General features: G+C 53.3%; 1 protein-coding gene across 1 annotated transcript in view; it reads right to left on the bottom strand.

Annotated features, from left to right (window-relative positions):
* The window catches only part of PRKCB (protein kinase C beta), a gene marked incomplete at both ends in the record, with an annotated part of 89,547 nt that overhangs the window by 10,541 nt on the left and 61,468 nt on the right, over positions 1–17,538 (bottom strand). Inside the window, 8 exons of the mRNA XM_082291855.1 lie at positions 831–938; positions 1,207–1,287; positions 3,045–3,183; positions 4,726–4,788; positions 5,685–5,776; positions 9,208–9,381; positions 14,521–14,667; positions 16,511–16,607. Of these exons, the coding sequence (XP_082147981.1) occupies positions 831–938; positions 1,207–1,287; positions 3,045–3,183; positions 4,726–4,788; positions 5,685–5,776; positions 9,208–9,381; positions 14,521–14,667; positions 16,511–16,607 (901 nt within the window). The remainder of the gene's footprint in view (positions 1–830; positions 939–1,206; positions 1,288–3,044; positions 3,184–4,725; positions 4,789–5,684; positions 5,777–9,207; positions 9,382–14,520; positions 14,668–16,510; positions 16,608–17,538) is intronic.

Below are 17,538 nucleotides of genomic sequence, written 5' to 3'. Positions count from 1 at the left end.
AACACTATTTTGAGATAAAGAACATTCAGATATTTTCAATATTAACTATTATAAGCAAACATTTCTTAAATTCCTACACAAACACATATTTATAGCAGTGTGTGGCACTGGGGGTGAGAGGAGGCTCAGTCCCAAGCACACAGAACAACATCAGGACCTTGCCAGCCTTTAGCCATCACATCCCAAATGAACTCAGCCTGCAATTAAGTCAGATCTAGGCCCAGTCCATGGAGAGCTTGGGATGCTGGCAAGGCAGAGCTTCACTGCAAATTAAGAGATAAGATAATGAAAATGCTGCCCTGACCTTATGGATACACCACCAGCCCTGAGCTTCAGGTTGTCCTGAAGGACAACTTATCACAGCTAATTGGAAGGATGAAGGTTTTGTATCTGATCTTAGGAAAACTATTTGGGGATCACATCCCTTTTCCCCGAGCACTATTCTTCCTTTCAGGCAAAGGTTCACAGAGCTGCCTTGTCCTCACCTGGTGGGGCACAGGGTCTCTGGGCAGGAGCTCTCCCTTCCCACCTCCCAGCCAACACCCCAATTCCCTCCCGACCCTCCCCTGCCCCCAGGCCAGCCCCAGGTCCCAGCTGTATTTCTGCCCAGTGTAAGACACAGAGGATGCAGGTGTTATTCTTACCTGGGTTTAGTACATACACACACGGTAGCACAAGTTGTGGTTTTAGGACTGGAGGGCAAAGGCACCAGGACCCAACAGTCCCCTGCTTGTACTGGGGAGCAGCAGGGTGAGCTGGGACCCCCAGGGGTGCAGGATCTCACTGCCCACACTCCCCCAACCCAGCAGAGGACCCAACCCAGCCCTTACCCCTTTGCAGATGGCCACTGCCTCCTTGGACATGGACTTGGGGTAGGCGACGTTGTGCTCCATGATGGACTGGAAGAGCTCATCTTCATCTTCTCCCTCAAAGGGGGCCTAGAGCAAAGCAGACACAGCTTCAGGGGCATTCCTGGATCTCGAAGCTCCCATGTGCTGCTGTACTCCGTGACCGTGGAGCCAGCCCCAGGAGTGCCACACGGTGACACGAGTCTTGTCATTGCAGTCCCTGGGGCTGCACCCCCAGTGTCACCCCCAGCTCCAAGGAGATGCTCCATCCACATGCCAAGCACGGCAAATCCCACATCAGCCTGTGCTCACAATGAAATGTGACCCAGCCCAGAGGAATCAATTATAACTCAATTACCTGGCCAGCCAACATCTCATAGAGCAGGACTCCAAACGCCCACCAATCCACGGACTTCCCGTAGGGCTGGTAAGCAATTATCTGCAAACAACAGGAACAGCAGCGTTACACTCCTGGCTCTGACCTGGTGGCACAGGGCAAAGCGATTCCGAGCTGTAGTGGGTTATGAGGATGGGGTTATTCCCTGGGACACATTTCAGCACTGAAATCCCTCGGCCCGCCGAGCACACTCTGCGTGCCTCCCACTTGCTCTTTACCAGCTCTCTCTTTACCAACACTCTGGGAAATTCGGGTGTGAACTGTTCACACCATCAAGGCCGTTAAAAGGAAGGAGCACTTAAAAGAAATCCTCTGTCCTGTGCAGTCCCGCACTGCCCGTCGGGAAAGGTCACACCCCAGCAGGTGACAAGCAGCTTTGTTCAGAGGGAATCACATACGGGGCCGTTCGCAGGCTGTACTTGTCACCTGGGCATGCAGAGCTCTGCTCGGAACAGAAAAAGGCCCAAAAATGGGTCAAGCAAATCGCAGGACAGCTTTACCCCGAAGCCACGTTGGCCTGAGCACACTGCAGCTCCCTGAAGGAGGAGGCACAGAGCAGCAGAAGGGCCCGGGTTGGAGTGTGGCCACGGCACCACAACCACACAGCCTGATTGCTATTCCCAAATATCATGGGATTGCTCCTCTGAGACCCACGGGCAGCAGGCTTTAATGCCTTTCCTGGGTACCAAAGTGATTTGCATCCTAATTTCCCATTTGCTGTTTTTCTTTTGGAAAAAGACAAATTACAGCAAGGAGGAGAAAGTAAGAGTTAAAGTGAAACCACTCAGGCAAACACAGGGAGAACTGGTCATTTGTCCTGCTTTGAAGGAGCATTAATCACCCACAGTGACAAGCTCTGCACCAACACCACCAGTATTAATCCTGGTGGGATGAGGGATGGAACACGTTTGATCCAATAATGGGAAACCTCACTGGCTGCAGCAAACACAATGTGGTTTAGCACACTGATGTCCTAGCAAAGAGTATGTCTCTAAAATATTTAAATGAATAAATATTAACTTCATCATTGCAAATTCAGCAGAGTGACAAGATTTTAGAGGGATATTTTTATGTGAAGGGAACAGACATCTGCGAATAATTTCTTAGAAATCTGAATTTCACAAGTCTAGCATTAAACTGTGCCCATACAGCACTTCATGGAAGTGTCATGTGTGACTCTATCACATCAGTAATAACCAAATGCAAAGCCACTTTTTAGGGATCTAGAGCCATGGAGGGGGAGCCTCTCCCCACGAGACACACGGTCCCTCACTGCAAACAGTGAGCTGGAGCGATCTAAGGATTTCCACTCCACATGAAAATACTATCCACTGATAATTCCCTGCTTCTCACTGGTCATGTTGTGCTGGAAGCTTCTATCACACACAGTGAGGGGCAGAGCTGAGCTCCTGGGTTTGTCATTTCCAGGAGCAAGGGAACATGTGAGGAGCATCCTGTGGTGGGTCTGAGAATGCCAAGGACAAAACAGGCACCCAGCTACCAGCAGGATGGACATGGGAAAAACCCCCAGAGAGGGAAACCACGCTGCAGGGAGAACAGCACAAGGATGTGCTGCACTTTGAGGTGGAAGCAGGACACAGTACAACAGGGAGGCAGATCCAGCATCCCTGTTCCCTTACTGGGATGAGGGGATGGACAGTGCTGAGGGTATGAACTTCACAGGCTGATGGTGAATTCCTGAATGTCCCTGTTTCAGCTGGAAAGCTGCCCAAAGCAAGGTCACCCCAGGAAGGAGCAGCAGGGAGGCACAGACCATCAGCCACCTTTCCCGTCCGTACCTCGGGCGCGATGTAGTCTGGAGTGCCACAGAAGGTCTTGGTGGTCACCCCGTCCCAGATGTTCTCCTTGCACATGCCGAAGTCAGCAATCTTTATGTGCCCCTCGCTGTCCAGCATCACATTGTCCAGCTTCAGGTCTCTGCAGGGCGAGAGCAAAGCCGTGACACAACACACAACACAAGTCTCACGGAGTTCTGCTGTGGCTGAGCTCCGCCTGTGTCTCACACCCAGACCCTTTGTAACACAATGTTTGGGGAAATGAGTAAAAATAAGTCAGAGATCTGTCAGGATGGAGTGTTTATTTTACTTTTAACCCACAGGAATGCCGTGCTGGGCACAGCGCTTTGAAGTGTGTGATGGAAAACACTCATCTGGCAGGAGACAGATTTAATTGATTTTTTCTTTGCTCCCATGAAAATCAAAGTGCACTTAGAGCTCTTGCGATGGAGAAGCACCTACTCAGCACAAGTCCCTGCCTCACCTGTGCTCTGCTCCCTCCTGAAATACAAACCAGCTGTGTTTCCCTCTGATCCTCACCCCCAGAATACCTGCTTGTGGTACCCAACACCAGGAGCTCTGCTCCTTTGCACAAGCTGCAGAGGTGGATCCAACCACAGATCCCTGGATCCGAATCCCAACCTTGAGCCACCACTCCGGAGGTGGATGCTCCAGTCTCAAGGACACTTTTGCAGCAAACACTGGGTACTTTGGTGCAATTTATACATTCTTCCTGGGTTTAAGGCTGTATTTTCTAATTATCATGTCAGTGTTTAGAACCCTGACAGGCCAAAGGCAGATGGCCATGAGCTGGGATTTGGATTCGGAGGAAGGAAGGAAGCGGAGCCACTGGGGACCAACAGGCCTAGAATCTCTCTGTAGCAGCTGATGGCAAAAAACAGCCCTCATGTCAAGTTTGTTCCACTTCTTTTATATTCAGCATCTCCTGACTCCAGCAGCACTGTTGGCATCTCCCTTTACAGAGCACTTAATGGTATCTGACACTCATTAGGATGCTCTTCTCCACCCTGGGCTCTGGGAATTCTCCCAAGCAGGGAAGAGCAGTGAACGCTGGTTTCAGAGCTAAACCAGCAGCCTGTGAGCCTGGTCCGGCATGTGGCAGTGACCCAGCTACCTCTGGGTGCCGGAATCATATTGGGAATGGCAAAGAAGCCTTAGTGGCTGAAGCAGAAGTGACAGAGTGGCACTGCAGAGCTCAGAGCAAGCCACTGGCAAGAGCTGACTCCAGTGGCAATGGTAAGAGAGCAGTGCCCTGCAGCCAAATTCGGGGCTTGGAGCTGGTTCAGGCTGCCAGGGAGCATTTGTGTTGTGTGGAGAGAAACACAGGGAACAGGAGAGAACCAGAGCTGCCTTCCCATGAACCAGGGTAAAGCAGGAACCTCCTCCAAACTAGGGGCACCCTGCGGCTCCCAGCTCCCTTTCACGTGTGCACATCACGTGTTGATGGTTGGACTCAGTGATCCCACAGGTCTTTTCCAATCTTAAGGATCCTTCACTCTACCTGTGGGCAGCTCCCAGACCCCATCCGTGGCACAGGCAGGGAGAGCCCTGGGCTGGGGGCTGCGGGCAGAGCAGGACCCCCCGGAGCACCACGCTCTGCCCATGGCTCCGGCTCTGGCTGGAGCTCAGGGGGAAGGGAGGGAGGAGGAACCCGCTCACCTACCGATAAATGATGCCTTTGCTCTGCAGGAAGAAGAGCCCGATGGCTATTTCTGCTGCGTAGAATCTGAAAGAGAAGGTTTAAAAGGAAGACTGATAATTAAAGGAGATAAATGAAAACCTTCCCGATCAGACGGCGGTGAAGGAAACGTGTCAGGCAGATGTGACCAAAAGACAAGGCAGCTACGGCAGAGAAATTCCAGAGAAGGATCACACGAGGATGATCCAAGGCAGCTGCGCTCGCACCGGGCAGCGATGCCACTGGGCTGCTGGGGGCTGTCACTTCTGGTTGCACAAATTAAGCAGGAGCTGGATCCATGGCTGCTCCTCATGACACACTGGCAGTGCGGCTCGGAAAGTTATCCCTGCTCCCAGAGCCAGCAGGTACTGCCACCGTTGGCTTTTGGGAATATTCTGGGCCTCAGAGGACCCTGTCAGAGACAAGAAACCAGTTCAGCCCACCAGGCTCTGCTCAGTGTTTGTGGGTTTTATGTGAGCGTCTGAAAGCTTTCAGGAACACATCCTGCTGTGCCCAGCTCTCAAGGAACAGGAGCCAAAAACCATCAGTTAACACTTGAGTTGGCCACCCCAGCAGAGGAGCCAAAATCCTCATCATCCTCAACCTCAACATCCCTCTCATCCTCCAGGAAAGGACCAGGCAGAGCAGAGGCCTGGTGTCTTGCAGAAAGCCTCCAAACCTTCTTGCCTTGTGCTTTTATTTACCTAGATTTATTTATTTAGCTGAATTATTTACACGTACTATGTACCCCAAGGGTGAGGTGGAGGCACCGGCATCCTTAGCATGAGGCAAAGAGTTCTCTTGCATCTTCCCATTCCTGCTGTTTCCCCTCCCTTTCTGCCCAGGAGTTGCACCACAAAGCCTGTGCCTTGGACTCTGTTTCCAGCCACGTGACACAAGTACATCCCATACCTACCCCAAAGGTGCCAAACCACTGCACTTACACAGCATGGGGCTCCTTGAACCTCCCAACCTGCTGGATCTGGTACATCAAGTCCCCACCATTCACATATTCCATCACAAAATACAAGCGATCCTGAAGGAAAAAGTGAGCAATTAGCAACAGGATTATCAGAGCAGGGAATCTGCAGGGGTCAGAAACAGGAACCAAGGTGACTGGCAGCTCCAATCTGTAATTCCATGGAAGCACAGTGATCATCCCTGTCATCCTCATGGGGTGCAGGGGCTCCTGTTCATGCAGGGCCCATAAGTAGTAATTCCTTTGGCATGCTCAGGACTGGAGCTCTGCCCCTCTGCAGAGCCACTGGAGAAGGCAAGTGGCAGAGGTTTTTCACTTCCCAGGAATTTGCTCTTTTTCAGAGGGTTGTTCAGGCAGGTCCTTGTTGGCATTTCCCCAGGCACTCCATGGCTTCAGTCACGGGATGCACAGGAGACATGAGCAGTTCCCATGGGGACCAAACTCCATCTACGACCACCAGGACTCGGCCAAGCACCAGGAGGGATGTGTGACATTCCCAGCCCTCTCCCAGGATGGCAGTGCTGGGGGTGCACAGGTCTGCAGGGGACCCCTGGTCAAGCTGGGGAGGCAGGAGGGGGCTGCACCACCCTCCTCACTCCTTCCAGCCTGGTCTGAGGGGTCACTCTGGTCATGTTCACCTGGGGTTAAGGGAGTCCAGAGGAGTCCAGAGGTGCTCCAAGGGCTGGAGCCCCTCTGCTCTGGAGCCAGGCTGGGAGAGCTGCGGGTGTTCACCTGGAGAAGGCTCCACAGAGACTTTAGAGTCCCTTCCAGTGCCTAAAGGGGCTCCAGGAGAGCTGGAGAGGGACTGGAGACAAGGGCCTGCAGCGACACGGGCCCTCCTTGCATGAGAACCCAGTAACCACAGGCTGCCCCATCGCACCCATGGAAGGAAGGAAGGAAGGAAGGAAGGAAGGAAGGAAGGAAGGACACAGAGGCTGGAGCACTGCAGGAGCTGCAGGTTGGCAGCATTACATAATAAAAAATTTCCCGTTGCTCATTTCCTCCTTAAATAAGCCTTGCCCTGCTTTTCAGACAGGAAGGACAGGGAGCCCACAAGAGATGCAGCTGGATCATTGCCATAACCAGGGCTGTGGAGGAACTGGGGCTCAGCACCCACAGGGCACTTCCCAGCCTGGCAGTGCCCAGCCAGAGGAACTGGGGTGAGCAGCTGCTGCCCCCAGCACAGCCCACCCGGCTGTGGGGTGGCCCCAGAGCAACCAAATACAGCAGCACAGGGGCAATGGGGCTGTGTGAAACACGCGGCACTGATGGCATAGAACAGGAAATTCGGCTTTTCAGCTGCCTGGGGATTCGGGAGCACCCCCTGTGTAAAGGACAGCCCTGGCAGGCATGCGGCCAGCCCCTGGGGAGGCACGGGCGGCAATGTCACCTTGAGCAGCCACCGCCACGGCAGCCAGCCCGTGACAGCCACGGGAGAGCAGAGCAGCGCCGGGCTCGGCTGCAGCTGCCTCCTAAATATATCGATCTGCTTCAAGGAGGAAGAATATTAAAAAGACGGGCTCTTGAAACAGCCAGCTGAGCTCTAAAAGCAGGAGCTGAGCTTTCCTCATTTGGGTGGGGAAGGGAACGCTGGTGCTTCAGGGGAAGAAATGCCATGACTAAAGCAGGCAGATGGCTGGGCAGCCCACAGGCTGGGAGGGAGGGATGGGCACGGAACGCTGTCCTGGCTCCTGTCGGTGGCAGAAAGGACGGCGTCTGTCCAAGTCTGGAGCATTCACACTCGCTGAGCAGCAGCTCAGTACAGAGATGTAAATCCACTGCAGAACCTGGCATGGAGCTGGTGACACTCCCCCTTCCCTGGGCAGCCGAGATGCAACTCCCCGGGCTCCTTTCAGTGCCCTTCTAATTAACTGCTCCATCCCCTGCCTGGCTGCACGCTGGGAGCAAGAGGCAGAGCCAGGACATGCTCCAACCATGCTCCCCACCCACCCCTTATTCGATATTAGGGAGGAATTGTTCCCTGTGAGGGTGGGGAGGCCCTGGCACAGGGTGCCCACAGAAGCTGTGGCTGCCCTTGGATCCCTGGAAGTCCAAGGCCAGGTTGGAAGGGGCTTGGAGCAACCTGGGATAGTGGGAGGTGTCCCTCCCTGCCCATGGATGATCTTCAAGGTCTCTTCCCACCCAAACCATTCCATGATTCTGTGATTTATCATCTCAGTGTGGGTGTGGCTGCTGTGCCCTTCACCGCTGTGACCCAGGGGTCACAACAAAGGCACAGCTCACCTGGGGACACCCAGGGATCTGCAGCTCACACCCCCTCCCAGAGCCCAGGCTCTGACCTGGGACCTTTCAGAGCACCCCAGATCCCCCAGCACAGGCACCTCTCACCCTCCAGCCTCAGGCAGGAGCTCTCTCCTTGCTCATCTTCCCTTTTTTTAAAAAACACAGATTTAGGGCTTTTCTCTCTCCCGCTGAGCCAACAACCCCGGTGGAGAATTGTGCTCTGGACTGTGCTCCCAGAAATCAAAGTGCTTTGTGCCAGCGTTTGATAATACACCCTGCTATACATTTTGATTACATTACAAATACGATTACTATTAAGCTACTATAGGTCTGCCAGGAATAATCCCGTGCTGACTCACTTCAGATGCCAGGGAGATGCTGTGTGAAATAGCTGCTCCTGCCACATCCTGATTGCTGTGCTGCAAAGCCGGGCCGTGGGCTTTAAATACACTCAATGTGTTTGGTAAATGAAATTTCTGGGATAATATTAAAATGTAATCCTCCTGGAAAGCATTGTCATCGTTCTAAAGGACTCTGCTGATTCCCTCTGCCGGCTCCCACTGATGTGTACCTGGACATTCTCATTCACAGGCTGCTCGAGGGCTGGGCAGGGATTGTATTAAAGGTCCCCTGTCCCCCTCTCCACTCCTGACTCATACAAACCCAATCACACACCCGTGGAAAACTGGATTTCCTGCAGTTTGGATTAGGTTTCTCCCTTTGCTCATGGCTTTCATCAGAGGAATGAGTCCTGCAGAAAAGTGCAGCACTTTGCTATTGAACCACAAGGGACGTTGCGGGCTGGGGGCACCTGAGGGGCTAGGAAATCACCTCTAATGTCACCAGCAGCTCCCTGATGAACACATCTCAGGATTCAGCTATTGTACATTACACTTTCATGTCACACCCCTACATTTTGGTCCTGGAGGCACTTTGCCAGTGAATTGGAGAAGGTATGAGGCTGCCAAGGCAGAGAATACACAATTGCTTTGGCAAATGAAGTGATGTACAGAGAACACAAAATCCTGGAATGGTTTGGGTTGGAAGGAACCTTAAAGCTCATCCAGTTCCACCCCCTGCTATGGGCAGGGACACCTTCCACTCCCCCAGTTTGCTCCAAGCCCCACCCAACCTGGCCTTGAACACTATTCCACTCCATTTTGCAAAGTGTTGGACTCCCAATGCTCAGGGTCCCCAGTCCACCAGGCCCCTTGGTGGGGACAAGCTGTGGCACCAGCTCTTACCATGGTCTGGAAGCAGGAGTGGAGCTGGGTCAGGAACGGAGGCTTCCCGGAGAGAGCCAGGACGCGTTTTTCCACCATCGTGCACTCCACATCATCGTCCTGGATAACAACGTCCTTCTTCAGGATCTTCACGGCGTAGAGCTCATCCGTGCCCTTCCTCTCCGCCAGCATCACCTGCACGAGGGACAGGACACGTGTGGGATCAAGGGAAACGTGGATCTATAGTGAAATAGTTACAGCTAATGGCTCATTACCCTGTGGCTCCCCTCATAGCCCTGAGGAGAGCTGCGGGTGCCAAGCTGCAGAAAGCTCCAGGGGTATCCCCAGAAGATGTTAGGGACACTGAGTCTAAGGAGTAACACATCTCCTCCCTCACCACCTCACCACCTTGAGGAGCCCAGCCCAAGGGGTTTGATGATATCTGAGCCCAGCACACCCTCCTGCACCCTCACCCCTAAGTCAGGGCCTGGTTTGGCACCCTCGCAGTGTCACCAGCATTGGGGGAGAGTGTCAAGAGGCTGAACACAGAGTCCATCAAATTACAAGTTGGTAAATATTTAAAGTGGAAAAGAGTTAGTCTCTAGTGAATAGTAAAAACAAACCCATATGATTTTCTCTGCCTCACCCCCTCCCTCCACAACAGTGAGCAAACCCCATCATGTGCTGGTTCATCACCCAGCCAAGGCCCCTCTCAGCCAGAAGAATCCATCCAACCTCCCATTTCCAACCAGTCCCACCCATTTGCAGGTTCATTTACTGCAGTAAATGGGATTCACTGCCTCTGCTGGTGCAAATCCCTCGGGTTAATCCCATCCACCCAGCAAGGGTCCCCTGCCCAACCCACTACACTCCATCAGCCTAAGCTGCTCCTTGGGCTGCCAGCAAATAAACTGACTCTGAAACCTCACTTTGCTTCCCATTTTCCCTCTCACGCTCTCTCATCGCCTTAGATTGGAGCGCTGGGTGGAATTGAATTGCTTTTCATTTGAAGGAGTCGGCAGAAATCCTCCAGTCACATCAGGAACAGCAGCTTGGGAGTTTTGGAAATAAATTATGTGAAGTCAACATCGATACAGTGGGACTGAAATGTGCTTCAGGCTGGGGCAGATGGGCAGAGGACATATGAATGGGTCTCAGGGTGACTTCATAGACACCAAGGATAGCAGAATTAACCCTCTCATGTTCCAGCCCTCTTGTGTTCCACAGGCTGTCTGGGGCACTGGGGGAGTCTCCACCCCTGGAGGGATTTAACAGATGTGTAGATGTGGTACTTGGGGACAGGGGGTAGTGGTGGCAGTGCTGGCGTTGGACTCAATGGTCTCAGAGAGCTTTTCCAAGCCCTCTGATGATTCTGTGATTTCATTCTGTGGCAGCCTGAGGACCAGGGATGATGAGGCAGGGGACACAGCCCAAGGACAAGGACTTTGGTGCCACTGACTTGAGTGCAGAGAACAGGGAGCAGATCTGGTGCGTTCCCGGCGCTCGGCTGTGGCCCGGGGGAGCCTGGCTGTCCTTGACACGCTGCTTGTCAGGATTAGCTGGGAGGGGCACTGGGGCTCCTCAGTGCCATGTGCTCTGGAGAAGGTGCTGACATTCCCATTTCCGTCAGTGGGACTGCAGCGGCCACACGCCGGCTCATCCCGTGGCAGGGCTGGGCTGTGGGCTCAGGGAGCATCAGGGATGGGATTTATTCACCTGCTGATCCTTGAAGAACCCTGGAAACCCAGAGCAGCTTGCTGTTGTGCTGGGATGGAACCCAGCAAGGCACAGGCACTGGGACCAGCTGTGGCTGCCCCATGATCCCTGGAAGTGTCCAAGGCCAGGTTGGACAGGGCTTGGAGCACCCTGGGACAGTGGAAGGTGTCCCTGCCCATGGAAGGGGGTGGCACTGGGTGATTTTTAAGGTTCCTTTCAACCCAAGCCATCCCCGTTTCTGTGCCAGGGCAGCAGACACAGCTGCCTCACACAGTGTCTGCACCTCTGTCCTCCCTTGTGGTTCTGCCCAAACTGAACTGGTTCATTGCCTCCATTTATCACCATTTTACACATGCTGAGCTTTACAAGGCACCACATGCAGGTGCTAAAACCAGAGCTAATTTTTAGCTGATAAAAGCAGAAGAGCTTTGGCTGCTCAAAATTGGTGGAAAAGAAGAAGTAACCACTCCAGGAACATATTTTGAGGGGAAATTAAACCTGTTACCTGAGTGTAAGAGCATTATATACAATATCAGTTATATACAGACCTGCCTTGCCATCCACAACCCTTTCAGAGGAAAGTTAACTAAAGCAGGGAGCCTCTGAGCCTGGCATCTGCTTCTGCCCTGAAGGGACCATGCTGAGGACGTGGCTCCCACCCCATTCCACAGTGTGAGGCACAGCTTGGCTGGGGTACCACCATAAATGCAAAAACTGCTCAAGGCCATACATGGCTGTGAATGGTTTATGAAGCAGCTTCCCAGTGACATGACAGCCCTGAGCACAGCTGAGCCAGCCCTGCTCCCTGGGATGTGAAAGGCAAAAGGACTCTCCAGCTGCTAACAGTCAGCTGGGGCGCACACAGGGAATGGCTGGGTGTGAAGTGTGTGCCCAGGAGGGCAGGCTGGAAACCACCCATTGCTGCACTCCTGAGGCACATCCGGGCTGGATTTCCCTCTCCTGTGTTACAGAATCCCAGAATCCTTTAGGTTGGAAAAGACCTCCAAGATCATCGAGTCCAAGCTGTGCCCGATGCCCACCTTGTCACCATCCCAGAGCACTGAGTGCCACCTCCAGCCCTTCCTTGGACACCTCCAGGGATGGGGACTCTAAACCTCCCTAAGAAGCCCCTTCCAAGGCTTGGCCACCCTTTCCAGGAAGAAATTCCTCCTGATGTCTTCCTGACATCTGAAGGTGTTCAAATACCAAAGACCCAAACAGCCGAGTGTCCCCAGCACAGTGCAGAGCCCAGGATGTGCATGGGTGACAGAGGGAGCAGGGACCCAGCCTTGCCCATGCCCTGCCCTCCTGCCACGTTCACACCGAGAGGAGAGCAGAGCATTGCACAGCTTGAAGGTTATCACAGCCCAGGAAAACTCTCCCACTGCACCGGAATCCAGACCTGCAGCGGCCAAAGGCTCCGCCCTGCTCAGCAAAACAACACAAACCCTGAAAAGCCTGACAGCTCGAGAGCATGACAGATTGATTAGCTGTAAAAATATGAGCAAGCCACCTAATTTCACTTTCCTCTATTTATAATACAGCAAAGCAAACCCAGGGTGGGCTGTGCCAAGCGCTGCCTCCCTCCGTGGGAGCGTCTCCCTGCCCGTGCCAGCCCCATTGAGCTGCCACCAGCCACGGACCTGGGGAGCCCACGGAGAGCCCAGAGCACCAGGAGCGCAGGGAGCATCTGTGTCCTGGGGCTGAACATGCCAAGCCAGGACCACACGCCCCCAAAGCCCCTATTTTCCAAGCCAGATCCATTTTCCACCCCCTAAACCCTGCTGCCTGTCTCGGGGGACCTCCATCTGCCAGCACGCTCGCTGGGAAGCAGATTGCATTCTTTTTTAACTTTTTAATGATGCAGAAAAAAGCTGATATTTAACTTGATTTATTCCTGTAATATAGAGTATTTGTTTGGGAATGCTCCAGCATAAGAACTGGAGATATTCTGAACATAGAGAAAGCAAGTTTGTCAAACTCCACCAAGGCCAACACGTTTGTACTCCTGACCCTGGACAGACGAGTGTGGAGAGAGCAAAATACTGAGCAGTAAATCTGAGGTCCTGATGCCAAAGGGTTAATAGAGACAGACAAAGGCTCACTAAAACAGTGTGATTATAGTCCAAGAGCTTTCCCAGCCAGCAGGGACTGGGAGGAGGGAGGCTGGCAGCAGGCAGGCAGGCACAGGAGCAGGTGCCAGCCCTGGAGAGGGAAGGACACGGTGCCAGCCTTGGAGAAGGATGGCAGGGCCATTGACACAACCAGCTGCTGGGCACACCAAGGGCTGGGGAGCTGCAGGGAGGTGGGCTGTTCTCCCTGCTCCGGGCCCCTCTGCCTGACTCCTCCCGAACATCTGGCACCTCTGGTTGCACAGGGAGTGGCTACAGAGCCGCGGCACCTGGGTGTCCCCGTGCCGGGATGCCGGGGCAGCAGGGATGCCTGGGGAAGTGCAGGCACACGTGAGGGCGAGGCTGCATCTACCCGGAGAAACCAACGTGCTGTTTTAATTAGCGCTAATTAGCATATTTATAACATTCTGTTCCAGGGAACAGTTTCTGTCACACATTCCCTTATATAAGCCAGAGCCGACTGAGGAGTTTGCTAATGTTTCTCAAATTTAAGGGAAGAAGGCGGCGGGGGACACGGCACAACCACAGAGCCTCCAGATGCCAGGCACTGGGTTTGAAAGGGATGAGGTGTTGGAAGGGAGGGAAGAGGGAACATTTCTCTGTGAGAGCAGCACGGACACGAGGCACGGGGCTTTCCTGCTCCCCGGGATGCCCAACCCACAGCAAAGGGGTACCACGCCAAGTTCCAGGGCTCATGCTCTGGGTGCTGGGGACCATCAGGAGCTCCCCATTCCCTGTCTGTCACAAATGTTTCCGTTGATCTCTGAGCTCTCCACCTCTGGAGAGAGAGCAAATGCCTGTAGAGAAGCTGGGACCTTTCAAAGCTCCAGTGCCAGCAGACAGGCGGGGAAGGAAGGGCTGCTCCTGCTCCACCCCTGTACTCTGGGGAGCATCCCTGTGCACCCTCCTCATCTCCACTACCTGCCCGAGGAATGAGCCTGCAGGCAGAGCAGTATTCCCTGCAATTAAGGCAATTCACTAATGAGAGTGGGGTTGGGCCAGCTGTCACACCAGCAAACACTGCACCCACCTCCTGCAGAGCCCCAGCGGCCCCTGGAGCACTGGGATCCCGAACAGAAATCAAGAGAGTTGGCAAGATCCCAAAAAAATGAAGGCTCCAAGTCACATAATTACCAGAAGAATGAAATTCTGTTACCACTCACAACCGGTCTGGGAAGTTAATTAAAATGTTCCTGTATATTTGTAATTATTAGGGAAGAAGAAAGCCCCAACCAAATAAGAAAGAGCTTTAAAGACACAGCTCATCCCCTGCTTCCCAAAAGGATGGATTTTGTGATAGTCTCATCAGACATCTCTGGTGTCCCCTGCTGTGACACAGTGGCCACAGTCTGGAAGGAGCCAAGCTGGTCTCCCAGCACTGTGACACCAGTGCTCCCAGTCAGAGCACAGACAGGTCACACTGGAGCGGCCGCCTGGCCACAAGGAACACGTGTTCAGTGCAGACAGCGCCGAGGTGGTACCTCACCTTCCCAAAGCTTCCTTTTCCCAGCACCATCAGGAAGTTGAAATCCGAAAGCTTCATCCGATCCCGGCTGCCGTTGTTGTCGAATTTGGAAATGGCATTTCTTGTCTTCTCATCTGCAGCCTTGGAGCCGGTTCCAATCTTGGCTCTCTGCAAAGGTGGAGATGGGGCAGGGAGGAAGAGAAAACATTACTGAAAACAGCAGGGAGAATGGGCATTATAAACCCAGTGGGTGCTCCTGAACTCCCACCTCAACAGCTCTTTCCCCGCTCAAAAACCACCCTGAGCCTCGGGAGCCTTTTCCATGGGCGTGATGGGGACAGCACCAAGACAGGTACTGGAGAAGTTACCAGCCCTGGCACATGGCACTGCTCAACTGCTGCCCAGTTAACCTCTGCCAGAGCAACTGGGAATCACCCCTGCCCGTGGTCACCCCTCTCCCCATGCCAGCAGGACACAGCAGACTGCCATGCTACCCTACACCATGTCCAGGTCATCCAAAGCATAGGAAAGAGGCCTAAATAAGCTCTTTTGGGGCAAAAACTGACTTCTGTCTCTTACCTCACCAGAAAAAAGGGGGTGATTATAAATATATTAAGGTAAAACATGGGACTTTTTATCCAGCTCCACATCCATTACTGCCCTATGGGTCCCTTCCATTTCAGATATTCTGTGATTGGATCTCATACTGGAGGGAATCACAGAGGAAGCCACAAATCCATTTGGAACAGTCCAGAACAGCCAGCCCCTCAGACAGACAGACAGCCCCCTCCTGCACCCCCAGCCATCACAGCTGTTCACTGAGGGCTCTCACAAAGCCCCCCATTTTTAAACACCAGACCCCACCAGTGGCCCAGTGCCTCCTCCCCAGGCCGGGGGCTGTGATGTGCAGATCCTCCTCCTGTAAAAGCTCTCTCACAATTTATTCCCTTTTAATTTATAGAAATGTGTGGCAGTGTGAGGCCTGTCCGGAGCTCAGCCTAGCATGAAATTCCATTAACCCAATCCCAGCAGTTCAATTTGGCTGCTGCTGGCAGCCCCTCCAGATAGCACCTCACAGGGAATCTCAAGCCTTTGCTGCTGCTAATTGGTTCTCACAAGGTTCTGCAGGCTGCAGAATTCCCCACTCAAGGTCACCTGCAGCACCTCTGAGGATCTGAAAAGCTCCTGCAACTGAAAACCTAAGGAATGTTCTCTGGGATTTTCACACACCATTGGTGTGACCACGGCTCTGCCCCGGCACATTCCAGGCTCCAGCACACCCCGCTCCTCACTCCCAGTGCCAGCACAAGCCCAGCTGGAAGGGGATTCCCTGCCTGAGACATTGACTGCCCCCAAGGGAGGAGTGGGGAACATGCAGCAAGGTGAGGGGACAGGTGTGCTCTGGCACCTCTGGACAATGCGTTTTCTGATCTGTAGACAATTCATCATCTGACTTCCCAGACTATTTTAACACCACTGGAACACCATGAAATACAATAAAAGCCAGGGGCTAGTTCTTTGTAGAGCCAAAAACCACTGGTTGTAGCCAAGTGTTGTATTAGAACTATCTTTTCTCAGATATTCAGGAAAGTTGTGTAAAAACAAGATAAAAAAGGAAGGAGAACAGGAGCTAACTCTCCAGCCTCTGGTACAATTACAGAGTTCACGCTGAGAACCATAAGGGCAACTCTCTTATTTCTGTATGGCTCATTGCATGTAAGCCTCCAGATGTACCACACTCATTCCCAGGGTTCTGTGGAGATTTCAGCTACACTGAAAAATGACAAAGATCTGCTAATTCAGCAATGTCTGGATCAATCATTCAGCAAGAACTTCCATGGCTTATTAAGAAGTAAACAGACATTTCTCCTTGGAGCCTCTTTGGGGAGTTGGACCCTGCTCCATGTTCCCTGTACTGCCAGGGAAAGAGCTGGCAGGGAAAGTCCCTTGCTGGGGGTACGGCAGGCAGGCAGTGAGAAAAAAACCCTGAGTCCAAGAAAAATCAATTCACCTCAAATTTCTGCCTCAGTTCCTCATTTCCTTCTTCTCCCTCGGGAGGCACTGGGACATTGAAATACTCGCCCTCCTCCTGGCTGAGCAGCTTGAACCTGGAGGGACAGAGAGAACGCGGGGTCAGGGTGGCAGGTGGAGCTGCACGGAGTCAGGACGTCCCCTCTGCTCCAGCACAGCTCTGCTTCCACCGTACCAGCATCCAGAGGACCCTTCCCCAAAGTCAGAAGAATCCCCAAACCATCCTCCTCAGCAAGCCCCAGACCCTCAGGGGGTGGAGGGATGTTTCTGGGTCTCTTGCTGTCCCGGGGACCCCCACAGCCCAGGGAGCACATCCACTGCCTGCTGTGGTGGGCACACAGAGCACTGGCGTCACTTCCAGACCAATCCTGACCCCAAACCCCACAGACAGGCACGTGTTTCTTATGACAGCCACGGGCACAGGTGTGGGCAAACCCCCTCTCCACCAGCTGCCCCACGAGGACAGCACGTGGAACGTGCCAACGCTGGGCTGGGGCTGCCAACCCTGAGCACACACACAGGATGCTCCTCCAAAAGAGGAGAAAAGCTTAAGCAGCAATTACCAGAGATCGTGGAAATGCCACTCAGATCCCAGGTGTTTCACCCTGTGGGGGGCACAGCCCGGCCCTGGCAGCGGAGGCTCCGCATCCAGGATGGATCTTGGCCGGGTGTTATCGCAGAGGCTGCTCCAGGAACAAAGCCCTGTCTGCACAGCACAGGCACAGGCTCTGAGTTTGTTTTCTCCATTAACTGCAGTTGTTTAGATATGAAATATAGATCAGATCTCCTTCTCCTTCGCTTTACTCCAGCCAGCGCTGTTACAAGGAAAATTACTTACATCTCCACTCCCAGGATTTTTAAAAGGCTGGAAAGCGCTCAGGCTTTGGGCTGCGCCAGGAGCCGGCAGCGCGTGGCACACACGCACCCTTACAGGTGACTGGGAATTCGGGGGGAAGTGACAGCTTCCCGCTGTTTTCCAGATGAGGAGCCGTGTCCCCATCAGGGCCT

The sequence above is a fragment of the Coloeus monedula genome, assembly GCF_965178545.1.
Source record: "Coloeus monedula genome assembly, chromosome: 16".
NCBI lineage: Eukaryota > Metazoa > Chordata > Aves > Passeriformes > Corvidae > Coloeus > Coloeus monedula.
Note: the sequence above shows the minus strand (reverse complement) of the source record. Positions and strands in the feature narration are given on the sequence as shown.